We start from the raw sequence: 27,410 nt of genomic DNA, 5'->3' as shown, positions 1-27,410 counted from the left end.
CTCTAGTAGCTCTCAATCGAATCTCAATTTGATCTCCAGGATCAAATATAAAATCATCTGTTTAGCATTTTAAAAGCCCTTTAAAACCCCTTCCAATCTTTCCAGTTTTCTCATACTTTTCTCTCACCCCCCACCTCAACTCCCATCCAGCAACACTGGCCTACATGCTTTTCCTAGCACAGGACACTTCATCTCCTCACTCTGTTTTTTCTTTCTTTTTCAGGCAATGGGGTTAAATTACTTGCCCAGGGTCACACAGCTAGTAAATGTCTGAGGCTAGATTTAAAACTCAGATCCTTCTGATTCCAGGCCTGGTGCTTAATCCACTGAGTCACCTAGCTCTGTGGCTCACTCTGTCTTTTCACTCACTGTTCTTCATTTCTGGAATGCATTGTCTGCTCACCTGATTTCTTTCAATGATCATTTCAAGTCTCACCTTCTGAAGGAGGCCTTTTCCAGTTCTCCAACCCTAGGCCTTTCCTTCTAAGAGTAAAACATACATTTGTACTTAATTATATGCATAGTTTCTCCCCCATTAGAATGTGAGCTCCTGAAGAACACAAGTGTATTTGCCTTTCTTTGTGTCCTCAGCATATAATACATTGCCTGGAACAAAGTAAACACTTAATGCCTATTGACTTTACTTGATTGTCATCCTTCCTTTGTTTTCAAAGAGGACCAAGGCCACCACTTGGTGATGTCTTGATTTGTACATTAATTGGATTTAAGTGAGACAAAGTTTTACAAAGTCAGCAACATCATTCTCTTCCGAGAGTCGAAGAAGTCCAGTGCCAAGACAAAAGTCAAGAAGACTGGTGATGGCCCAGGAAGCAATGGATGAACTGGGTGTTTTCAGTGCCTCACCAAGTTCTAAGTGCTCCACATTTCCTGCTTCAACTACCTTTGTGCTCATTGAAACAAATTGTTCTCATCTGTATATTGCACTGTGGGAAGGATTCACATGCTTAGGGTAGACATCCCTTAACTCACAGACAACTTGATGGGTTTCAGGCCTGTTAATTACCCTCAGTCTGGTCTAATGGTTTTACTGGAGTGAGGCCAATACAGATTCTTAGAGCCACAGGTTAGAGTTAGGTGACAGGTGTACACCAAAGTTGAATGAGCAGCCCTGAAAAGGGCTTAGCAAACTCTCGTACCAGAAGTGCTAGTCTTCCCTGATCAACCTATACAGACAGAGAGGTTGAGGAAGAGGGAAGAGTAAAGAATGACTATGAGTTTATGAACATGAGCAGCTAGGAAGATGGTGATAACCTCAACACAACAACAGAAGTATGGAAGGAGTGGGTTTTGGTGAAAAGTGGTGGGAGTAAGAAGCTAGAAAACTTATCCTGCCTTCAAGGAGCTAAATAAGAGTCTATTAGATTCTTCACCGTGTGAGGGTTGGGTGAAAGGTGGACACCAAAGATGGATGAGCAGCTCCAAAAGGGCCCAGCAAGCTCTCACACTAGTCAAATGCTTTGTTAAGATTTGAAGATGGAGTGAAGAGGTAGGGGACTATAGAGGTGGAATTTTACATAAATGTTAGACTATTGATAATATTTGCTAAACTATTTTTACCTTTTACTTTTTTATTTTTTGTTACAAGGGATAGCTATTGGGGTGAGGAAGGCATTATTTAGAAATTAAGGCAATATAAAAACTTAAAAAAAACTTTTGGAGGGGTGGGTGAAGTGAAAGGTGGGGGAGTGAGGGGAGAAGATAAGGTAAAAGGGATAGAGTAAAAAGAGAGGTTGAGAAAGAAAATAGTGAATAAAAATAAGATGAAGGGAAAGTCACAGATGTTAATTATAGCTTTGAATGTGAATGGAATGTTTATAGCAGGTCTCTTTGTGGTGGTAAAAAACTGAAAATTACAGGAATCTCCATCAATTGGGGAATGGCTGAACAAGATGTGGTATGTGGTTGTGAGGGAATACTACTGTGCTATAAGAAATGATGAGCTCAATGATCTTAGAAAAGCATGGAAAGACTTGTAGGAAATGATTATTGGGAGCCAAAGAGGCCTGATCCAAGACTCAGATAGTTACCTTAATAATAGTGGCCTTTTCATATCAAAGACCTCTTTGAGATGAGACTTTTTGTTAAAACTCCTGAGTTCTTTGTTATGGGTTACACTTAAAAAGATGGTGTTTTGAGTTCTGAGACCAATAGGCTTTGCTCCAAGACTTTAGTTGTTCAAAACCAAAATATTTGAATTCTTAGGTAGTCAGGTCCTATGCAGATGTACTTGATGATGTGGCTTTGGTTTTCAGGCCTCAAAGCCAGCTCTCAAGAGCATCCTTTCTAATGTGACTGCTTATGAAAAGAGTTAACTGACCCTTCCTAAGACTCTCTAGCACTTAGAGAACAAATCCTTATCAAATTATCTATTTTGTGCTACTTCCAGGATACAACAGACTAAGGTGATGATAAGAAAACTTGAGTCCCTTTCCTTTGTCTCAGTGCTCTATAAAACCCTTGTTCTGAGAATCAATAAATGGAGTTCATGGTTCTTCTTTGAACTACCCACATGGCCTGGTCATTTCTTATTCACATCTCTGAATCATGCTTAGTGCTGGACACTGAGTAGCCCACAACAAATGATGAAGAGAAAAATAAGCAGAATCAAGAGAATATCATATTTATACAGGAACAGCAATATTGTTCTAAGAACAAATTTGAGTCACTGTCATTTTGACTAATATAAATATATAAATTAAAAATAAAGGACATATGAAGAAAGACACTATCTGTATCCAGATAAAGAACTGACAAACAAGAATGTATTGAATTATTTTACATATATATACTTATGTGTATATAATGGTAGCCACGGGTAGGGGGGAGAATGGCAGGAAGAAAAAAAGAAATTTACATGATAACTGGTGTACATTTGGAAGGAATACCAAGTTGAATGTGGCATAGAAATGTTTGTTTGTTTGTTTTGTTCTGTGAATTGAAAATAAATTTTTAAATTTTATTTATTTTTTTAAATTTATTTATTTACTTTTAGTTTATAACATTCAGTTCCACAATCCTTTGAGTTTCAAATTTTCTCCCCCTCCTTTTCCTTCCCCCTCCCTCCATGACGGCATGCAATCAAATATAGGATCTACAAATACCTTCACATTAAACATTAGCCAGGTTGTAAAGAAGGATTATAACCAATGAAGTGAACAATGAGAAAGAGGAAACAAAATTAAAAAAAAGAGAGAAAGAGCAAGTAGTTTCCATCAGTCTGCATTCAGACTCTGTAGTTCTTTCTCTGGATATGCATATCTCTTTCTATTATGAGTCTTTTGGAGTTGATTACAGCATTGCATTGCTGAGAGGAGCCCAGTTTATCAAAGTTAGTCATCACACATATATTGTGTCGTTATTGTGTACAAATTTGTCCTGGCTCTGCTCTTCTCACTCAACATCAGTTCATATGTCTCTCCAGGTTATTATGAAGTCCTTCTGCTTCTCATTTCTTATAGCATAATAGTATTCCCTTAGAGTCATATACCACAACTTGTTTAGCCATTCCCCAATTGATGGGCATCCTCTTGATTTCCAATTCTTTACCACCACAAAAAGACCTGCTATCAATATTTTTGTACATACAAGTCCTTTTCCCACTTCTATGATCTCTTTGGAATATAACCCAGAAGTGGTATTGCTGGGTCAAAGGGTATGCACTTATTTATAGCCCTTTGGACATAGTTTCAGATTGCTGTCCAGAATGGTTGGATCAGTTCACAACTCCACCAACAAAGCATTAGTGTTCCAATTTTTCCACATCTGTATCAGCAATGCCATACTCACAATGCCTATAGAGATTACAAATATGCTGATATAATTATCCATCACAAAATACATCAGGTTTGCCATTTGGGGAAATAAACTAGAAAATTTATTAAGATACCAAAAGACTGAATCCCAAAACCAGAAAGTGAAAGCCATCAGAGTAGTTATGACATTGGCACAGGTAGATAAAGTAGAAAGCACCCACATTTTCAAGCCTTTAAAACAGAACAGGCTACCTCAGGCAAAGGTCCTCCTCTCCCCACTCACAGCAACCACCCAGCGTCCAGAAAGCGCGCTCCCAGCAGCTCCGGCCCCTGGCAGTCCTCAGCAGGAGTCCTAACTCAAAAAAAAAAAAAAAAAGGCAACCGCTGCCAACTGCCAACCGCAGGACCGTTAGCTCAGCTTTTCACTTTCTCTTGCTCTGCTATGTCAGCACGTCCATGGGGCATGGGAGATCTTTAAATCCCATAACCCTTACAACATCCTCTCCAACATTTATCATTTTCCTGTTTTGTCATCTTAACCAATCTGGCTGGTGAGATGTGGTACCTCAGAGTTGTTTTGATTTGCATTTCTCTAATCAATATTGATTTAGAGCATTTTTTCATATGCTTATAGATATCTTTAATTTCTTCCTCTGAAACCTTCCAGTTCATATCCTTTGACCATTTATCAACTGAGAAATGACTTGTAGTCTTATAGATTTGACTCAGTTCTCAGTTTATTTTAGAAATGAGGCTTTTATCAGACATTGGTTGTAAATTTTCCCCCCAATTTTCCACTTTCCTCTTAATCTTGGTTACATTGGCTTTATTTGTACAGAAACTTTTCAATTTAATGTAATCAAAATTATTCATTTTGTATTACATTATGCTCTCTAACTCTTGTTTGGTCATAAAATCTTCCCTTTTCCATAAACCTGACAGGTAAACTGTTCCTTGCTCTCCCAGATTAGTTATAGTATCAGCCTTTATACTTAGATTGTGCACCCATTTCGGCTTTATTTTGATATAGGGTGTAAGATGTCTCTGCCCAGTTTCTACCATACTAAATTCCAGTTTTCCCAGCAGTTTTTGTCAAATAGTGAGTTCTTATCCCAGTAGATTATTATAATCGAGTGCTGTGTGTCACGAACCTAATCCATTCCACTGAATCTACCACTCTATTCATCAGCCAGTACCAAGCAGTTTTGATGACTGTAATAAAAAAATTTTTTTTAATGGTACAAAATGACTTTTCAATTGTATTGAATGAAGGCATGAATTTCTCCGCAGAAATTGACTAGGAAGCACCTACTTGGACTAGTTAGCTTTACTGGATTATCTTTATTCTGTAGTGGGAGGTGTCCCTAGGAAAGGTGAAGCTGGCCAGGCTCCCTGACACTTTTCCTCCAGCACGTGCCACTGTACCCTCCCTCCAGCCCCCAACTTCGCCCATCCTTTCCTTAAGCCTGCGCGCTCCGCCCTCTACCCCTCCCTTCCCAAAGTTGTTCTAGTGGGCCAGGCCTGAATACGAAAGAAAAATGGAGGAGCTGCTGAAGCGGGAGCTGCAGAGCTCCACCGTTAAAGCCACCGGCCACTCGGCCGGCGGGTGCATTAGCCAAGGCCAGAGTTACGACACCGACAGAGGCCGGATATTTGTGAAAGTGAACCACAAGTCAGAGGTCAGAGCTGGAAGGCGACTTTCTCCTTTGCCTCCTTTCTTTTACTTCTTAGGGCAGGGGGTTGGGGCGGGGAGCCGTGCTGGGCAGGGGGCAGAGGACAGGACTGGGGTTGGCAGTGCAGGCTCCGTAGCCAACGGGGCTCCCCGCCCTACGGGCCACCCTTGGCTTTTCTACTGAGGTAGGTGGTGGTGCGGTCCATCCGGGTTCCCAGGAGGCCTCTGCGTGGATCCCTTCCCGGGCCCTGCCTACGAAGAAACAATGGCCACCTTTCCAGGTCCGGGAGAGCTCTGCCAGTACTGAGGGACGTCCAGACCCAGCCCTCTGCTCTTTTTATTGCACTTTTGGGAGCTGTCCCTTCCCTTTTCGTCCCCTTCTTTCTCCTCCCTACCCCTACTCCCACCCCCACCCCCACCCCTATCGTCACCTCCACCTCCACCTCTCGCAGTATAGTGAATTTAACTGATTAAATTCTTGTTGCAGAATTGGGAAGGAGGAACCTTGTCAATAAAAATCTACTCCTTCCCGAGAACAATCTAAATGCAGTTTTGTGGGCAACCTGTGATCTAGTAAGGGAAGAGAAGGGGCGGGGGTTGGGGGGGTAGAGAGGGAGAAATTAGACATAGAAAAAAGAGACTTTTCTTCCTTTTTCTCTTTTTTATCCCTTTTTATCCTCCCATCTTCCTCATTTCCAATCTGCTCCCTTCTCTCATTTATTAGAGAAAATAATTTAGAATTATTACATTTTTGTTTCCTTGGCAAGCATCCTTTCCCTCAATAGTACATTTATTCTCAAGCACAGTTTCAGTTTCATATGCTAATACAAACACAGCCCTGCTTGTCTGTGTCACTTGAACTTCTTTCTGCACTCCAATGTGTATTTTGAAATACTTCCCAAGAATGTATTCCAAAGATATGTTTTGGGAAATTGTGGGAGAATGCACCTTAACGGGACAGGCCATGACAGAAAGTTTCCAATATTTTATTTATACACACACACATACACACACTCTCACACAAGCTCTAGAGGTTTGGATAAGTAACTTGAAATAGTTTCTTTGCACTTTGTTCAAATAGAAGCTGATGGGGCAGTTAAGTGGTGTGTGTATGATAGGGGTTGGGTCTGGAGTTAGGAAGACCCGTGTTAAAATTTGGCCTCAGACACTAGCTGAACAAGTCACTTAACCTGTTTGCCTCAGTTTCCTCAGCTGTAAAATGGGGATTATAACAGCACCTACTTTCTTCCCCCACTTGATGGGAAATTCCCCTGATGATGGGAAATTGGCACATAGTAAGTACTATATAAAATGTTAGCTGCTATAATGATGATAATAATTATTATACTGTTTTTGTAATACCAAGAGTTTTGTAAACCTTTAAATTGCTTTATAATCCCTCATCTATTTTAGGTTTTAATTCCTGGCCTTAAATTGGATAGTGAAGGACATAGGGCATTTTCCCATAGTTAGTATCAGGGTTGTTTTACCAGACTTTTTGAGTCATTTCTTTTTATTTTCAGGAACCAAGGGCAAACCTTGCTCAGCTTATTTGGCAAATTGTACTACCGTTTTATTACTTCTCACTGTAAACTTTGAATCTTCACTGCAACACATGAAGCTTGTTAGGGATTTTTTTGAGTGTGATGTTTTTGCCATGGAGAACAAAGCTTTCTGGTTTTAGAAATATGTATTTTATAAAATACATTATTTAAGATACCACACTTAAAAGCTGCCTATTTTGCCTACCTCTGTTCTTAAATAAGACAAAAGCTTCTGAATTTCACAGTTCAGAATTAGAATTTAATGCTTAAAAATATTGTAGTAAATACCTCTTATATTTTAGTAAGTACTGTTTCTTAGGGGACATGTGCAGAGAATCTAGAAGAACTCAGCTGTTAGAGTTCCTACCCTTTAGAAAAAAATTCAGTCATTCTTTATCTTATAATTTTTATGAGTTGACCAGAAGGTCCACCAGATAACATAAGAAAGTGTCATCTAGTCAAAAAATAGCTGAGATAATGACCCCTTAAGCCATAAATTCTTGTTGGCATGGTATTGTTTCTTTGACCCATTCCTCAGAACCTATCCTTGTATAAAGTCAGATCTTATGAAATACTGACCTATCACTATGAAATATTAGTGACTATATCCTTTCTCCAAGTATAGTTATAGTTGTTGAGAAAGGTTAAACTGTTGTCTTTTTTTTTTTTTAAAGCAATTGAGGTTAAGTAATTTGCTCAAGGTTACATGGCCAGTTATTTCTGGGTGTGGTGCTAAGTATCCGAGCCTGGATTTGATCCCCAGGTCATCCTGACACTGGGGCCAGTGCTCTTACTCTCTGAGCCACCTGGCTGCCCCTAAACTTTAACAAAAAAATTTATCTTTAAAAAAAAAAAACTATATGTTTTGGCATCATTTAAGAATCCTTATTCTATAAATTTCATTTGGATTTACTGTGTTAAATTATTGTACCAGATGTTTTTCCATGATTGTTTTAAGGGTTTTTCTTTTTCTCCTATATTGCCTTTATTCCAGGTTGATTCTAATTATTTTTTATTTTCATCTTTTTCAAGTCATTTTATATTTCTATCTTTACTGGCAATGTTTCTGGATTATTGATAACATTTTAGAATTGAACCTATTAGTGATGCCTTATGAACACCTCTGCTCCTGTTGTTTCTTATTATTTTTTCTTCATGTTCATCTTCTTCCCTTCCATAGTTATTTTCTGAGTGTAAGCCCATTTTTTTAATCCTTTGATAGATATTTCCAAACTTACCACACTATGCATAAATAATAAATATTTATTAGATGCTAACTATGAGTCAGATATTGTGCTAAGCCTTGGAAATACAAATGTAAAAGAGAGAGTCTCTCATTTTAAGCTTACATTTTGATGGGGGAGATGATACAGGTAGAGAGGGTGTCCAGAGAAGGGAGTTTTGGTCTAAAAAGTAACAATGCTGGTGAGTTGCACAATAGATAAGTAGTTCATTGGTATGTCCTTTATGTAAGCTGTGGTAGTATTTACAAGATTAAAGCTCTCTGAGCAAGAGATGGAAGACTGATGGAGGTAGAAGAAGGTATATGTGTAAAAGCAGGCAGGAAAATAGCAGGGTTGAAGATGAGGATGCCTGGTGCTAGAGAGTACAAAGCTAGATGGTTTAGATAATATACTGGTTTTCTTGTAGCACACAATATGAAATAATGGATAAATTTTGGTCATGTTTGTTGTCATATTCTTCACTCATGGCAGATTTAAAAATAATTCTTAGACTATTACTTGTGTGTGGGATACAGAGACCCTAACCCAAATTGACTACTCGGAGACCTCTCAAAGTGAAGGTAGAAAGTTTTATTAGAATCTCTCAAGAAGCAGGCGGTCCAGTCTCTGGGACAGCACCAAGAGAGAGGAGGCCACGGTACAGAAGCAGAAACTGGGTTAAATAAGCAAGGATTACCTGCCCCTCCCAAACATTAACCTAATTATTACTGAGGCTCTAATCATGTTAGATAACATACATAATACATGAGGTCTACCACACAAGCCCAGTAACAACCTCAGAATACTGAACCCCCTTCAATCTAACCTAGATACATCCTTATCTGAGCCTGAGTGCCCCAAAGCCACTGTCTGTTTCCTGATTGGTCAAATCCACCTGCTGCTGCCAGCTCCTTCCATTCTACGTTGTTTCATTTTAGTATTATCTAGGAGTTCTCTGGAAACTGGGAACTCAACTTCCTTCCAAGGCTACTGCCTCAATTCCCCCAAGGCTACTGTCTGTTACTTTTTATCAGTAGTCTTGTTCAACAATTCTTGCAGTTCTATAGAAACTTAACCCTTTGCTACCTCTCACACTACCATTCCTTTCCCCAAACTAAAAACATTTTTAATTTGGTCTCAATAGTTAATCCAATCAATTGTATTAATACTCAGTAGCTCTTACATTACCTTGAAATACACAATAACTTACATATATATGGGGAAACAATATTGAACTTAGTTATAAAATACAAGGAAGTAATAAGAATGTATATAGGATATTCAGAATGGGGAAACTTCACTGCAAGTAATTCCACACACTTGTTTCCTTCTCTTCCTCAAACTTGGATAGAAGTCAAAATGGGTTCTATTTCCATTAATTATTCTTATGGATTTTTTTTGCAAATACTTAAAAGAGTCTTATTTTGACAAGAAAATGTTTTTTCCTGCTTTCAAAATATTGGGGAAAAACTGAGGTTCAAAGAGAATAGAGAGTAAACATGAACGTTACTAGGCAGATTGTGGGAGAGAAGGAGAAGAAGCTCAATTTTCATTTTGCTTCTACTTCTAAAAAATTAATTTGGCAGCATAGTGCCAGAAAACTGGCCTCAAAGTAATCTTTACCTGTGTGTCATTTGCATATTTGATAAGCATATTATATATGCTTTAATTTAGGTCATTGATAAAAATAGCATAACAGGAATCACAGAACTTGGCAGAGTGGGGAGTTGGGGTGTGGAGGTATCCTTTCAGACTTACATTGACCTCCTTGAATCAAGCCATTCAAACAGTTCCACCTAATTATGTTAACCTACCCATATATCTTTAAGAATTACATGAAAAACTAAATTAAATGTTTTGCTAGGTTAGCAATGTCTACTTCAATTCCCTTATCTACTTTTTTTTTTTCAAAAAAGAAAAGTGTTTGACTGCCATGGTGTGTTCTTAAGGAAGTCATGCTTGCTTATTGAGACCATAGCTTCTATTTCTATATATTCACTAGCTATCCTTTGAAAAATATCTTTAAGAATAGAAGTCAGACTCATTGGCTTACTTGATTCCTTTTTTTTTTTTTTTGAAAATTAGGCCATTTGCCCTTCTCCAGTGCTAGAACACCTCCTCCATTCTGTTTTTCAAAGGAAGCAGACATAGTACAGTGGAAAGAAGGTTCATTGTTCCTTTCTAGCCATGCTTAGTACATGGTGTGACATAAAGCAAGTCATTTAACCTCCCTGGGACCCAGTTTACTTATTAATATGGGGGTGAGAGGACCTCTGAAGTCTCTTTCAGTTCTAGACCTATGATCTTATAAACTATGACTAAGTAATTACACATGCTAGTTCTTTCAGTACCATGGGACATAATTTTTCTGAATCATAGGCACTTGGAATTCATCAAGGCAACTAAGTTTTCCCTTACAATCTCCCTACCTATTTTGGGTTCCATTTGCCTAAAAGCTATTTGTGTTATGTTGAGGCAGCTAAGTGTCACAATGGATAGAGAGCTGGGCCTGGAATCAATAAGACCTGAGTGGTATGATCTTGGGCAAGCCATTTAACCTCTAGTTGCTTCAACTTCTCCAACTATAAAATGGGTACAGTAATAGCACCTAACTCTCAGGGTTGTTGTGAGGATCAAAAAATGTAATATTTGTAAAGTATCTGGCACATAGTAGGCATTATATAAATGGTAGCTTTATTATTGTTATAATTACGATTACTAATAGTGGTATGTCCTTCAAGTCCTTTGGATTATCAAAAGAGAATCCTTTTTGGCAGAGAATGCAACAGGAGACATTGGAAAAGAAGACGTATCAGAGCTCTTAGACTGAGAAAGAAAGGTAAAAAGATAAAGAATCCGCCAGTGCCTCCCTCGGTCAGTCACTAAGTATTTATTGAGCTCCTACTGTGTGCCAGGCACTGTGGGAAGTGCTGAAGACAGAAAGAGAAGCACAAGAAACGCTTTACCGTCAAGAGGCCAAACATCTAACGGGGGAGGCAGCGAGTAAATAAGTCTGTACAATTACACAAACTACATAAAGAATAAATTAAAATTAGAAATAATCAATAGAAAAAAGGCACTAGAGTTGGGACAGGGACGGAGGAAGGCTTCCTACAGAAGATAGGATTTTACCTGGAACTTTTGATATTTTATATTTATTTGATCCTGAAGCTAATAGGGAGCCACTGGCCAGATCTGCACTTTGGCAATTGAGTGGAGAATCATCTGGAATAGGGAAAGAGTTGTGGAAAGGAGACCAACCAGGAAGCAGTATGGACCTGTGGCAGTGTCAGAGGAGAGAAGGCAATGTAATAGATAATGTGAAGGTAAAATGGACAGACTTTAAAACAGATTGGATGTAGGGAATGAGAGGATGGTGATACCCTTGAGCATACCATAAATTAGGAAGTGATGAGGGATAAAGATCATGAGCTCAGTTTCTGACATTTTCAACTTAAGGTGTCCATAGGACATCCATTTTGAGATATCCAGTAGGCAGTTAGAGATGAGAACCTGGAAGTCAGGGCAGAATAAGTAGATTTGTGAATGATCTCTGTGGATGATCACTGATTCCATAGAAGATGATGAGATCACTAAATAAAATAGTATAGAGGGAGAAGAGAAGAGGGCCCTGGACAAAGTCATGTAGGACCCCCATGATTGGTGGGCTTGAGTAAAAATCTAGCAAAGGAGACTGAGGAGCTTTGTTCAGCAGCATGTTTGTAGGAGCAGTGCTGAGGCTTGGCAGGGCATAATTAGTGATATGATAAGAGAATAAGGACAGTGTAGAGTTCGACTGGTTCACCAAGGGGTCAAAATGGGAAAAGGAGAGTGTGGCTAGTACTGGGTGATAGTCTGGGAGAGAATTGAAGTGTTGAGGATTGGAGGCCACAGAGTAGATGAAGAACAGGGTAGGGGAGTGGGTACAGGGTAGAGAGGCAGAATGACAGCAGATTGTGTTCAGATAAGAGAGTTTCAGAGTTCGTGAACATGATGTGGCACATTTGTGGGTGATGCCAAGATCAAGGGTATGACCATCTGTGTTTGTGGTTGAAGTGGGATGGTCATGGAAAAGGAATATATTGAGGAACTGAGAGTTTAGGGTGTTTGAGTGAGTATCAGTACATATGTTGAAGTCTCTCTAATATGATAGCAAGAGTTGGGCAAGGAAGAAAGATTGTGAGCCAGGTACTGAACTCATTCAGGAAGGCGAGTGTACTGGAGGTGGGTAGATAATGGAATTTTGATTGGGTTGTAGATATGGATTGAGTTAATGCCAAAGTTAATGCTGAGTTGGGGCAGCCAGGTGGTGCAGTGAGTGAGAGCACCGGCCCCAGAGTCGGGAGACCTGGGATCTTGTCTGAGCTCAGATACTTAGCACCCACCCAGAAACACCTGGTCGTGTAACCTTGAGCAAGTGACCTAACCCCAATTGCTTAGGGGTGGCCAGGTGGCACAGTGAGTAAGAGTGCAGGCCCCAGAGTCAGGAAACCTGGGATCAAATCTGGGCTCAGATACTTAGCACCACACCTAGAAATAACTGGCTGTGTAACCTTGAGCAAGTTACTTAACCCCAATTGCTTTAAAAAAAAAAGTTAATGCTGAGTGATAGTGATAGGGGCAGAACCTAAAATCAGCAACGGGGAGCAAGGAGTATTACAATTCTACTGAACCAGTGAACTGATAGGAATGAGTGACAATGCTGGAAAAGGTAGTCAGGGAGGCTCTGTCATTAGAAAAGAGCCAGAAGATGGAAGGAGTAGGAAAGAAAAAGATTCAAATTGAAAGAAAATTTGTTACTTACAAGTAGACTAAGAGAGCACAGTAGAAACCAAAACATTAGGATATTAGGGATAATATTGGGGTAAGACATTGTGGGAGAGAGCTGAGGTGGGAATAGGAAAAGGTTTTGGGCAGTGGAGGATGGGAAATGAGGTTTAAACGATGACAACCAAGGGCTCAGCATAACTTGGATAGGGGGGATATGACTAGGGAGTAATTTGTTAATCATTATTGAAAAATTTAGATAGATTTACAGTATCCTTAGAGTTTTGACCTGGGAATAGAGTCCTTTCAGGGTCTTGGGCAGTTTAGGCAAGGGATCAAGTATGTTTAGCAGAAGGAGTGGTATTAAGGCAGGAGACCAAACTTAATGGAATGGTGCCCTTTCCTCTCACCTTAGTGGCAAGAGACTAATGCAATGGAATGGCACTTCCCCTCTTTCTATAAAATTTACACAAAGCATGGCCTGGCCTGAACGGCTCTTTCCTTGTGGGGTACGCAGCAGCCTTCATATCTAGAGGTGATGACAAGAGGACATGTAGCAACAATAACTCCATGAGAGCAAGAAATAGTAAAATAAAATCAAAAGATTAAAAATAGAAGATAAACGTAATACAGCTAGGTCACAATTAATGTATTAGAATAATATGAAATGTATTTTGATATGAATTATAAAATGATACCAAATCACATTTAATATAATGTTTAATGTGTTCCACATGTCCTCATTTTTTGTCATCACTTCTAGATGTAAGGTGCTGCTGTGCACCATATTGCCAACAATTACGTTAAATATTTTAAGAAAGAGAGCTTAATAAAATGGATAAAAAAAGAATACTTTAGATGGAAATATTGCCAAAACAAAAAGGAGGAGGCCTGTTATTGTATTACAATAAAAAATCAATGGCATTGAAGGGTATGAACATGCCCATAGTACGGTAAAATAGAGTAAGATGTGCCTGACTATATTATAAAACGCCAGATAAAATAAAAAGGCAAAGTTGTATCACCTTTGTATGTTTGGTAAACAACTACAAAGAATACAAGTATTATGATGATAGAAATGGAGTGTCCTTTAGTTTTATGGATTGAAGATTGCAACCAGTATTCTTCATTCCTCTTGGCAGGGCAGCCATTTATACAGATTCTTCAAGTTAATTGAAGGCAGTAAAAGAATATATAAATAAAGTGGATAATGAAGACATTTTTTAGTGCAAGTGCTGATTGGTTCAACTGCTTTAAAATTTGAGTTCAGTTGTGCAGTGTTAAAATTACAAAGGAGGCAGCCAGTACAGATGAGCATAAAGCAAGTACACTTCCTGATGTTTGAAGAAAATAATTTTTAGAAAAGGTGGAAACACTGATGAACAAATTTTTAATGTGGACCAGACCGACTTATTCCATAATTTATATTTCTTTTTTATTTGGGTGGGGGGGTGACAAGGCAATCCAGATTAAGTGACTTGCCCAGGGTCACACAGCTATAGAACTTAACATTAAAAAAATATATATGTTTATTTTTACTTTACAACATTCAGTTCAACAAGTTTTTGAGTTTTAAATTTTCTCCCCCTCCCCAAGATAGGTAGAACTTAGACTTCTAAGAAAGAAAAAACACAGCTTGAATTTAAAGTGTCTAGGATATACCTAGTATAGAAAAGAAGAATTAGGGAATGAGACTTGTGTCTCTTAAATGAAGTGCATGAGAAGAAGAGTACATAAAACATGGGAAAAGAGTGGGGAGAACCACACTCTTACCTGAAGTGGACAAAGCAGGGTTGAATATACATACAGATTTTGGTGTGTATACATACACAGAATTCAACAGGGAAACAAGTGGGGAACTGAGGGAGGATGATATGGGGAGAGGGAATGGCAGAGGAGTGGAGGGGAAAAGAAAGAACTGGATACTTAAGGGATGCCTATCAGTTGGGAAATGGTTGGATAAATTGTGGCATATGAATGAAATGGAACATTATTGACAGAATAAATGACAAAAGTGATGATTTCAGAGAATCCTGGGAAGTGAGAACTGATGCAGGATGTATGAAGTGTGCAGAATCAGGAGAATAATTACACAGTGACAAAAACATTGTAAAGAAAAACAATATTGAAAAACTTAAACTCTGGTCAAAGCAATAAACTAATCACATTTCCAGGGGATCTTAGAGAAAGCATGTTACTAATAGAGAATTGATGAACTCAGAGTACGGAAGGAGACTGAACACAGCCACTATATGGATTCATTTTTTAAACTGTTTATTTGTTACAAGGTTTTTTTCGATTTTCTGTTGAGGAGGAGGATATTAGGAATGGGAGTACCACAATGCCAATACTAATTTAAAAAGGAGAAAAAAGGCCATGAAACACTTTTTAAAATGCTCAGAGAATAGAAAGTTCATAAAATAGCATGTACAGGCAAGATAATTTTTAAAATAATGGGCAAAATTCATCATTTTTTTTTTTAGAAAAGCAAATACAAGTAGAGGTTCACTGTTTCTTATGCAATCCTCTTTATGTTCTATTTTGTATAGGGAAATGCTCTTTAAGTTTAAATATTAAATGTTTTTAAAGAAAAGAAAAATGCTACAAGCAGCTAGAAAGAATGCATTCTAGTACCAAGGGATCTGTCAGTATCTTAAGACTATGCTTCAGTATTTAAAGAAAAATATTTTAGAATATTCTTCAAAACTGGACATAATTCTAAAGGGAAATTGGATCTTTAAAAGAATAGAAGACTTGAGAATTTTTATGAAAAGGTCAAACTTTTCTATAGGGTAGAAACTCAGAAATTCAAAAAAGGAGAGAATCAAACCTTGAAAACACATTTGAACATTTGGGAGAGGCTCTTGATAATCAAGTTTATATTATTAAAGATTCCCACTGTCTGAGAATAACAAAGGCAAACGTAGTGTCTACAAGTGTTTTTGTAAAATTTTGTTGGTTTTAAGAAAAGAAGGGAAAAAATACAATAGGGAAGAGATTAATTAGAAGGGAGTGGGACTGCACAAACAAAACCAATGCAACCAAGATTAGGAGGGAAGCAGAAAACTGGGAAAGAATTTACTAGTGTCTCTGATAAAGGCCTCATTTCTAAACTATTTAGAGAACTGGGTCACATTTACAAGAATACTAGTCATTCTCCCGTTGATAAATGGTCAAAGGATATAAACAAGCAGTTTTCAAAGGAAGAAATTAAAGCTATCTATATGATGAGGTATGGGCTCTGGGAACCCCCTTGAACTCTGATTGAATCTTTTCCATTTGATGAGGCATTTGCCTGAGGCCATGAGCCTTTCACTGTGGCTCAGCCCAAATCTCTGCCTAGCCCTCCTTTGTCCAGCTACTTCCCACCCTTGATCCTCCCAAAGTATCTATATACCCTTAAACTAGCCTAGCCCTCCATCTTCTCATCTTCAGTCCCCAGCTACTTCCCAGCTTTAATCTCTGGAGTCTGACCTCATTTGACTCCTCCTGAAGACCCTCCCCAAACTCCTCCTTTAGACTACCCCTAGATTCCTACCACAAGCTTTCTGTATATACGACTCATGAGGGAGAGGGAGGCTTTAGAATGATCTAGTGCAGGCTCATTCTGTGTCAGATGATTCTGTCCCACTTGTCCCATACAAGCATCACAGATACTGAGACTCCTTAAGAGTCTACCCTTTATGGCAAACTTTTAATAAACTTGGCTTTTCTTTGACTGAGAGAAGTCTTGAGTTGAACTCATTTGGCAGGACCCAGTGTGTTGGTGGAGTCTTGCATACTCCTAACCTTAAACTTCATCATTTTTATGGTTCCCTGATACTGGGAAATACTGCTAATCTCAAGTTCTTCTCCAGCCAGGACTGAAAGGTACATAATCCCCTCTCTTTCCCTATTCCCTTCTGGCTCTCCAAGTACCTTGGAGGTGTTTTTGGGGGGGGCCTGACCCCTCAGGTCCCATTAGGCCAGACAACTAGGATGCTGTCTTGTACTCAGCCTAACATTCTCAGGTTTGTGGTCCAGTTTGGTTCTGTTGGAGGACATGGACATGGGCACAGCTTCGAAGAATGGAGGACAAAGATAGATGCACCATCCTGAAGTATAAGCCAGATTTCTTTCAAACATCTTGGTGCTAGAGAATTGGGAAGACTTCAGGTACCTTTTTGTGGGGTTTTTTTTGTCTTACTTTGTTTTGTCTGTTTTTCAAGGCTTACTCCCAAATCTTCCTTTAATGGAGGAAAGAAATATATTGGGTGGGCCTTTATTGGGTCATGATGAGGTTTAAGGTTTAGGGGTGCTCAAGACCCCAAAATACCAATACGCTGGGTCATGCCTAATGAATTCCACTCAACCAAAGAAAAGTAAAGTTTATTAAAAGTTTGCCATAATGGGTAGACTTGTACTGGACAAGTGGGCCAGAATAATCTGACACAATGAGTCTGTACTAGATCATTTTCCAGCCTCCCCTATCTCTCATGGAGGCAAGATGGGGTCTTATATACAGACAGATTGTGGGAAGAATCTAGCAGTAGTCTAGAGGAGGAGTTTGGGGAAGGTCTTCAGGAGTCAAATGAGGTCAGACTCTGGTGATGAGAGATTAAGGGTGGGAAGTAGCTGGAGGCCACCTGGAGATGAGACAATTGAGGGCTAGGCTAGTTTTAGAGTGTATAGATATTTTTGGAGGATCAAAGGTAAGAAGTAGCTGGAGAAAGTGGCACTAGGCTATAACAGAGGTTTGGGCTGAGCCACAATGAAAGGTTTATAGCCTCAGGCAAATGCCTCATCAAATGGCAAGATTCAGTCAGAATTCAAGGTGGTTCCCACAGCCTGTACCTCATCATATAGTCATAAGAAAAAATGCTCTAAATCACTATTGATTAGAGAGTTGTAAATGAAAACAACTCTGAGTTACCACATCACACCTATCAGATTGGCTAACATGGCAAAACAGGAAAATGATAAATGCTGTAGAGGACGTAGGAATTTTGGAACACTAATTCATTGTTAGTGGAGCTGTGAGCTGATCCTTCCATTCTGGAGAGCAATTTGGAACTATGCCCAGAGGGCTATAAAAATGTGCATATCCTTTGACCCAGCAATACCACCTCTAGGGCTGTATCCCAAAGAGATCATAAAAATGGGAAAAGGACCCAATGTACAAAAATATTTATAGCAACTCTTTTTGTGGTGGCCAGGAAATTGAGGGGATGCCCATCAATTGGGGAATAGCTAAACAAGTTGTGGTATATGAATGTAATGGAATACTATTGTGCTATAAAAAATGGACAGGTGAACTTCAGAGAAACCTGGAAAGATTTATATGAACTGATGCTGAGTGAGGGGAACAGAGCCAGGAGAACATTGTATACAGTAACAGCCGCAGTGTGTGAGGATTTTGATTGACTTAGTTCTTCTCACCAAAAACAATTCCAAAGAACGCATGATGGAAAATGCCAGCCACATCCAGAGAAAGAACTATGGAGTTGGAATGCAGAATGAAGCAGACTATTTTATTTTTTGTTTTGTTTCATTTTTTTCCTTTTTAATGGTTTTTCCCATTTGTTATACTTCTTCTATGCAACATGACTGATATGACAATGTGTTTAATAGGTGATGAGGTACAGGCTCTGGGAACCTCCTTGAGCTCTTCCTGAATCTTCCCACATAAGGCATTTCCTTGAGGACATAAGCCTTCAGCCCAAATCTCTGTTACTAGCCTAGCCCTCCATTGTCCAGCTACCTCCACCCTTAATCCCCTCAAAATATCTATGCCCAAATCTGTTACCCTTATACTAGCCTCCAGCTATTTCCCACCCTTAATCTCTCATTACTGGAGTCTGACCTCATTTGACTCCTCCTGAGGACCCTCCCTAAGCCCCTCCTCTAGACTGTCCCTAGAACCCTCCCATAATCTTTCTGTATATAAGCTCCATCTTGCCTCCATGAGAGCTGAGAACATACTCACTGTGTCAGATTATTCTATCCCGCTTGTCCAATACAAGTGTCACAGATACCTAGGCTCCTTAACAGTCTACCTGTAAGCAGGCACTACCTTTCCCAACCCAAGGGCCAGCCTTAGGTTGTATTCTCAGGAGGGACTGAAGAGACCAAAGATGAGGAAGAGAAATGACTTACAGTTTATTCTAAGATGGCGGGGAACACAGGCAGCTGCTTAAATCTGGCACCTGAATGTGGGGCAGGTAGGACCGAAGAAGGACCCCAGGATCACGCCAGTGTGCCCCGAGATACTCAGGGTACAAACACCCCTGCTTTCAGGGGCTCCAGGAGAGGATACCCGACCAAGGATTGTGAGGTACCAGAACTGGCAAAGGGCTCAGAGAATAGTAAATACAGATATGGGACAAAAAACAAATATAGCGAGACCAGGGTAGAGAGAGACTTTTTTCGGGGCCTTATACCAACTAGTAAGAAATGCCTTTGGAGGAAATGGGAGGGAGGTCTGTCAAATGGGTCCATCCCTTCCTAGTGAAGGCAACTCAAGCAGGGATCCATCCCCAGAGAGAAAGGAAGAACCTGATCTTTTCAACCCCAGGCAAATGAGGTGCAGACATGAGGCATTGCTATTCAAGGTGCTAAAGCAATTAAAAGAATCTGTCATTAAGTATAGCCTGATGACGTTGGGGTCCATATCTAGCATACGTGAAAACAGACAAATATGTCATCAGTATTATTAGCTACCTTAATATAATCAAAACATTGATATGAAAGCAGACAATATCCCATAAATAATGGGGGTATTAGGAACTTTGGGGTCATGGTGACCCTCCTACTGGCGACAGGAATATAGGAAATATCCTATGCATTATGGGAATTTTGGAACACAATGACCAGTCTATAGGTCACAGAAATCTTTCTAAATATGTATTTGTGCTAGTCAAGGGGAAACTAAGTCCATAGCCAAAGTTTAAGGAACATGTACTTTCCCTTCCCACATATTAGATAAACTCAGCAATACCTGCAGCTCATGGCCAAGGGAATATACAAGGATCTCAGGCTGCTAAGTCCGAAATCTTTGGTACTTTATTACAATTCTATTCAGATTTCTGGAATGTTACCTGAGAAGTTTTCACTTGTATCCCATTCACAGGCAAAACATTTCAACTACTAAGAGAAGATCAAAGTAAGAGAAATAAAGTATAACAAAAAGTGATCAGAAGAAGAGGTAATTGTATTAGGACCTAAGGGAGCCCAAATTCCTCTCAAGTACCCTAATAGATCTTATAAATGTCCCATTAACTTGCAAAGTAAAGAAAAAAAATCACCCCTTAAAGTTTTCAGGGCCCTGGAGTGAACAAATGAACCACTGGAATCCTACAGGATTCCTGAAACAGGGCACATTGGTTGAAGGCAGTTTCAGGGCACCTGGAGAAGGTCGGGCATGGGGCTGGAGAGATGGTGGTGGTAATGGAAGCAGATGAGAGAGTAGATCTAAGCCCAGTGGCAGGCCCTAGTAAAGACCATAAAACCCCGAGGCTGGAACCCAATGAGGGAGTGGTTGCTGTACATCTGTATCCCACCAAGATAAGGGAAGGGACACAGGCAAAGCCTAATCTTGGGGGCAAAATAGGAGCCGTATGGTAAGAGGGAAAATTAAGGCACAGCTTAGTGACTAAACATCTAAAAGGAGCCCCTTGAAGGAAGGGCATAGTCTTAGCTATCACATTATCTATCTAGTCTACTCTATTTAGAAGTATAGGAATATGGACTGACCCAGGCAGAGGCCACCCAACTTAGACACTGAAACTGTTGAAATGAACAAACTGAAGAGAAAATGGAGTAATATGAAGAAATACCTTGAACTGAAGGACACCCAGGCAGTAAACACCAAGAAAAAAGGAAGGTCAAAAGTAATCCAGTTTAAAGCCCAGGAGGAAAAAAATACATCCAGGCCACAGGATTACAAGAGTACCTGAAAGAAAGGATGCCAGAGATATAAAACGGAATAATAGCTAGGGAGGAAAGAATGGTGAGGAAAATTGACACTTTAAAACAAACAGTAGAAAAGCTCATCCAAGAACAGAATATTCTGAAAATTAGAATGAACTAACAAGAATATAAGAACTATACTTTGGGGGCAGAGCCAAGATGACAAGAGTAGAAACAGGACTTCTGCACAGCTCTGGCTTCCACCTCCAACAATACATGTAAAAAATGACTCTAAACAAACTTCAGAGCTACAGAACCCACACAGTGACAGAGAGAAACAAATCTGCTGAAGGAAGCGTGGCAGGCTGGCAGGAAGGGTCCATTGCAATACTCTGGGAGATGAGTGCAGTCCCGACTGAACTGCAGTTTTAGCCCCAGAGTGTCTCCGACCAGAGGCGGCTGGAGCAGACTGTGGCAAAGTGGATCACCAGCAGCTGTGGCACTTTCCAGACTTTTTAATACACAAATACCAAAGACAAGGTAAAAGGTAAGTGTGGAACTTTGTGCAAACAGGGGGAGCATGTTCTGGCTGCTACCCCCAAAGCGGGAAGCAGAGGAGGCATGGTGCAGCCGCTACCACATGGCTGCCTCCAGAGCTCCTAGCCTGCAGATTGTAGGGGGATCAAGTGACCATTCAGAGGGTAAACGCTCTTGCTTTGACCTTCTTGGATCCGGATTATACTCTTGGGGTGTGTGACCAGTGAGCCAGAGCATGTGGGGGCTGTAGAGAGGGCACCCATCTAACAACTCCCACAGCTTCAAAAACCCCAGCAATTTGGGACATAGCTCTCTCCATTTTGCAAGCAGAGTTCTACCATGACAAAGAGCTCAAAAGTTAAGTAATTGGCTGCCAATATGAGCAAGCAGAGGAAGCACAATCAGACCATAGAATCCTTTTTTGGGGTACAAAAAGGAGCAAGTCATGGAGCGGGAGGAAGACAGCAAAAATCAGAACTCCTGCGTCAAAAGCCTCCAAGAAAAATATGAACTGATTACAGGCCATGGGGGAGCTCAAGAAGGATTTTGAAAATCAAGTAAGAGAACTGGAGGAAAAATTGGGAAGAGAAATGAGAATGATGCAAGAAAATCATGAAAAGAAAGTCAACAGCCTGTTAAAGGAGACCCTGAAGAAAATAACACCTTAAAAAATAGACTAAATCAAATGGCAAAAGAGGCCCAAAAAGCCAGTGAGGGGAAAAATGCTTTAAAAAGCTGAATTTTCTAGATGGAAAAGGAATTTCAAAAACTCACTGAAGAGAATAACTACTTCAAAATTAGATTGGAGCAAATAGAAGCTAATGACTATGAGAAATCAAGATACTATAAAACAGATCCAAACAAATGAAAAAATATAAGGCAATGTGAAATATCTCATCGGAAAAACCACCGACCTGGAAAATAGATCCAGGAGAGATAATTTAAAAATCATTGGACTACCTGAAAGCCATGATCAAAAAAAAGAGTCTAAACACCACCTTTCAAGAAATTATGAAGCAAAATTGTCCTGATATTCTAGAATCAGGGGGCAAAATAGAAATTGAAAAAAATTCACTAATAACCTCTTGAAAAAGACTCCAGAAAGAAAACTCCTAGGAATATCATAGCCAAATTTCAGAGTTCCCAGGTCAAGGAGAAAATATTACAAACAGTCAGGAAGAAACAATTTGAGTATTATGGAAACACAATCAGGATAACACAAGACCTAGCAGCTTCTACATGAAGGGAAAACCAAAAATCACCTACCCAGCAAAAATGAGTATAATGCTATAGGGAAAAATATAGTCATTCAATGAAATAGAGGATTTTCAAGCATTCTTGATGAAAAAACCAGAGCTGAACAGAAAATTTGACTCTCAAATACGAGAAGCATGAGAAGATAAACAGGAAAAAGAAATCATATGAACTTATTAAAGTTGAACAATTTACATTCCTACATGGAAAAATGATCATTGTTAACTCAGAAGACTCTTCTCAGTATGAGGATAGCTGAAGGGAATATATATGTATGCATACATATATATTTTTGTATAGGAGGATGTATGTGTATATAAATATATATGTGAGTGTGGGCATTTGTATGTTCATGTACACATAGAGGGCACAGAATGAGTTGAATATGAAGGATGATATCTAAAAAATACAATTAAGAGGTGAGAGAGGAATTTATTGGGAGAAGAAAAGCAGATAGATTAGGGTAAATTATCTCATATAAATGAGGCAAGAGAAAACTGTTACAATGGAGGGGAAGAGCAGGAAGGTGAAAGGGAATGGAACAACTTGATTCTCTTTGAATTTGGCCTAAGGAGGTGTGATAGTAATGGCAATTAAAGATTCCCCTGTATTGGCTTGGTTTTCAATTGATTGTATTAAAACCCAGAGTTTGTTAATCCCACCTGTGGGATGGACTTTTTGATGTGAAAAGAAAGTCCTGACTGGGAGGAGCTGGGTAGATTTGGAGAGACACTAGAGAGAGGCGGAAGTTCTTTTTGGAAGCAGCACCTCGTGGAGAGAGAGAGACTAAGAGATTGCTGGTGGCCGCTTTGAATTGCCCTGGACTTTTGAGACCTGCCCCCCTGAGCTGCCAAGGACTGAGGAGACATGGCTGTTTTGCTGGTACTTTGTCTGTCTGTTTTGATGTTATTTTGCCAGTTTTGTCCACTGGTGAAAGACTGTCCTGTTGAAGAAGTCCTGGAACCTGGCATTTGGTTAAGAAGCCCTGAGACTGTCCTGCAGACAGAGTGAATACTGTCCACTGGTGAAGGACAGTACTGTTGTTGCAGGGGTCTGGAGACTGTCCGGCAGACAGAATGAATACTGTCCACTGGTGAAGGACAGTGCTGTTGTTGCAGGGGTCTGGGAGCCTTTCTGTTGGTTCAGAAGCCCTGAAGAAGGATTTTCTTGTTGTATGTTTACAGAAATCCTGGGAGAGGGCTTTGCTAATGTGTTCAGGGGTTCTAGGACTGTTCTACAGACAGAGGATAAATTCATGAAGGGACTGGCAATGTATCTTATGGCCTTGCTAAGCCTTGTCTCCCCAGGAACTAAGATTGCTGAGAACTTGCCTCTTGTGAAGATGAAGAAAAGACCTCCATTTGGGTATTAAGTGCTGTGTTTAAACTTGATGTAACTCTGGGGTAGATTCAATTGTGATCCAGGGGTGGGGAACTTTTGACCTTTTTGTGTTCTATGGTTGAGCAAATGAATGTATTTTACTTATGTTTGGAAACTAATCTCCATTTGAGAAGAGGGGCTTTGTGGTGGACTTAATTAAGGTATAGCCTAGGGGTGGAGAAGTATTTGGAACAGAGACTTTGTAATTGATTGAATGATTGGAAAGTCCTGGGGTGGGGTAGGCCTTGGAGATGATTTAATCACACTTAGTAAATGCTGTATTTTGAATGATGTCATGTTTTGATCTTCTCTGTTCTGGGTTTGTTACTGAATAAAATAGAGAGCACCTATGCTGGTATTTTGAACCTGGGAAGTTGCCTTTCCTTGGCATTACATTACAGGAGGGAATAACATTCACACTCTGTTGGGTATCTTACCCTATGGGAAAATTGGGGGTAGCAGATAAGAAGGGGGAAGATAGAAGTGAGGGCAGAGGGGAGAGGATAGTTAGAAGTAAACATTTTTGAAAAGGAATAGGGTCAAAGGAGGAAATAGAATAAGTGTGTAGGGGGTGGGATGCGATGGAAGAAAATATAGTTAGTCTATCACAATATAACTACTATGGAAATGATTTGGGTAACTACACATCTACAATCTATATTGAATTGCTTTTCTTCCCAGTGGGGGTGGGTGAGGAGGGAAGAAGGGAAAAAAATCTGGAACTCAAAGTTTTAAAAACAAATGTTTAAAAAATTGTTTTTTTTTATATGCAACTGGAAAATAAGATACATAGATAATGGGGTATAGAAATCCATCTTGCCCTACTAGAAAGTTAGGGTGTGAAGGGGGAGGATATAAGAGAGAACAGATTGGGGGAAGGGGTGTTCAATAAGCTTGCTATTTTTGGGTGGGGGTAGAGGAAAGATGGGGAGAGAAAAAATTTAACTCAAAATATTATGGAAAACTAAAAATAAATAATAATTTTTAAGAAAGAACTGTACCTCAAAAATAATTGAATGACTTTTTTGGAAACCAGCTGAACCAGCACAACCCAATCCTATACTATATGGACATAGCCAAGCCATTGAGGGGTGATAAGAGGGACTCTACTAATGAAATAATGCAAACTAAGGCAGATCTCTGGGATTTTAGGATTGTACTGAAGAAACTATTTGAATTTTTATTATGTTAATTTGGAATTTGAGAGATCACCTTCAACTTTGCCACTTGGATTTGTTATGATACTTTGAAGCAAGGCAATTGGAGGAAGCATTTGAAAGGACAGTGATAAATTTCAGGAACCTAAAGACATTTCAGGAATTAAGGATATAGATAAATGTGCCAAATTATCCTTCATTTAATTAGCTAAGGACATAGGTACTGCATCAGTTTTAAAATTTTCAACTATTGATAGCAATGCAAGGACCTAAAACAGTTCCAAAGGACTCGTGATTAAAAATCCACATCCAGAGAAAAAACTATAGAGTTGGAATGCAGAACGAATCAGACGAATTTCTATTTTGTTTCATTTTTTTTCCTTTCTAATGGGTTTTCTCATTTGTTATAATTCTGTGCAACATGACTAATGTGAAAATGTGTTTCATAGGAATGTATTTGTAGAACCCATATCAGATTGCAAGCCGTCTTAGGGAGGGAGGGGGGAGGGAGGAGGAGGAATTTAAAAATTATGGAAGTGAATGTTGAAAACTAAAAGTAAATAATTTAATAAAAAAATTTCCACTCTTACCCCTGAACTTTGAACTCTTTCTCCAGAGTTTCATTGAGAACCCCCTGACTAGCTAGAACTCAGGAACCTGGAGAATTTTCACAACCTAGAAATGATATTGCTTGTACAAGGGAAATAAAGGATGTGTACTGGCCCAGATGAGTCTCTGGCTTTGTTGGTTTTTGTGTTGCTTTGCATCTCTCCTCCAGCAATAGCAGCACCTACAGAGCTCATGGTGTGGACTGGGTGGGCAGTGGCAGGGTAGACACTCAGCAACCTTCTCCATACAAGCGTACAGTCTGGCCTGCCATGTTGGGCTGAGGTTAGGCCCCAGCAATGGCAGTACAACAGTGTTCCTATCTACTGTTCAACATAGGGCAGAAGAGCTTAGGTCCTAGTACTTGTAGTTATCCTGCCCTGGCACAGGAGGTAGCAGTTGTTCCTGGCAGAATGAATAGCAGCCATACTGGCTCATAGACCCTGATGGCAGACAGCAGTGGAAAGAGACTCGGGTTCTACCAGTAGCAGACCTGAGTGCATTGGCTCCCAGCATCAATAGCTACCCAAGGGAAGAAGAGTGGGCACCAGCATGTGCAGTGACAAAAGGCAGGTCATTGAAAACTATAATGTGAAGCTGAAGCTGATTGGCCCCTCTGTTGTTAGTATAATGCTCTCAGTGATCATTGTACAACTTCTCCCCAAAGAGGGGTTGGAGGACTATAGGGGACAGCATTTTGGGCTCTCATAAAACAAAGAATTTGTATTCTGCTCCCCTGCCCTCATGGGGCTTCTAGAGAGGGACAGTTCCTGGTTCTTTTTTCAGTGAATGCTAAGCAGGTGGTAGTACAAAGCAATTCTGTCTGACCTGTGATGAGTACTAGTGACTATGTGGGAAATGTCATTATTTTTGCTGGTGTTGCTACTTTTTAACAATATGAACTGCAACAATTTGGCAATCTACCTGATTGTTTAGGCTGGGGACTCAGTACTTCCTGATTCAGATACTTCTTCACGAAACTTACATTGTTTTGTTTTTGTTATATTTCTGTTTTAGTTTTTCTTTTTCTCCTTCAATACTGGCTCTAGTAGACTTCTTGAAAAAAAGGACCTTAAAGATATTTAAATGGGGGAAGACCCTCTAGAATATCTTAAACATCTGTCACCAAGAGATAGAGTGTAGTAGGAGCATTATCCTAAGTCTTCTTTCCAAGCGGGTTGGGTTGTTTTTTTCCTTAAAAAGTATTGAGAGAGGCGGCTAGGTGGCACAGTGATAGAGCACTGGTCCTGGAGTCAGGAAGACCTGAGTTCAAGTCCGGCCTCAGACATTTAACACAAAGTCTAGCCATGTGACCTTGGGAAAGTCACTTAACCCCAAATGCCCTCCAAAGAAAAGCAAAACAAACCCTTTGGGGCAGCTAGGTGGCACAGTGAATAGAGTACCAGCCCTGGAGTCAGGAGATCCTGAGTTCAAATACTGCCTCACACACTTAACACTTAACTAGGCGTGTGACCTTCAACAAGTTACTTAACCCCAATTGCCCTCCAAAAAAAAAAAGGCAAAAAAAATATTTTAAATAAGTATTGAGACATTCTTTTTATTTTTTAAATTAAATTTTATGTTTATTTTTAGTTTACATCATTCATTTC

The 27,410-nt window shown here is 39.7% G+C and overlaps 1 protein-coding gene across 1 annotated transcript in view; it reads left to right on the top strand.

Annotated features, from left to right (window-relative positions):
• Positions 1 to 5,254: 5,254 nt before the first annotated feature.
• The window catches only part of LOC138152641 (ketosamine-3-kinase-like), a 60,689-nt gene continuing 38,533 nt past the window's right edge, over positions 5,255 to 27,410 (top strand). Inside the window, exon 1 of the mRNA XM_069076673.1 lies at positions 5,255 to 5,452. Within this exon, the coding sequence (XP_068932774.1) occupies positions 5,312 to 5,452 (141 nt within the window). The 5' untranslated portion in view covers positions 5,255 to 5,311. The remainder of the gene's footprint in view (positions 5,453 to 27,410) is intronic.

Source organism: Petaurus breviceps, unplaced genomic scaffold, assembly GCF_028583685.1.
Source record: "Petaurus breviceps papuanus isolate PSGF00001 unplaced genomic scaffold, PetGlider_PUasm1.0 90925, whole genome shotgun sequence".
Taxonomy (NCBI): domain Eukaryota; kingdom Metazoa; phylum Chordata; class Mammalia; order Diprotodontia; family Petauridae; genus Petaurus; species Petaurus breviceps.
Note: the sequence above shows the minus strand (reverse complement) of the source record. Positions and strands in the feature narration are given on the sequence as shown.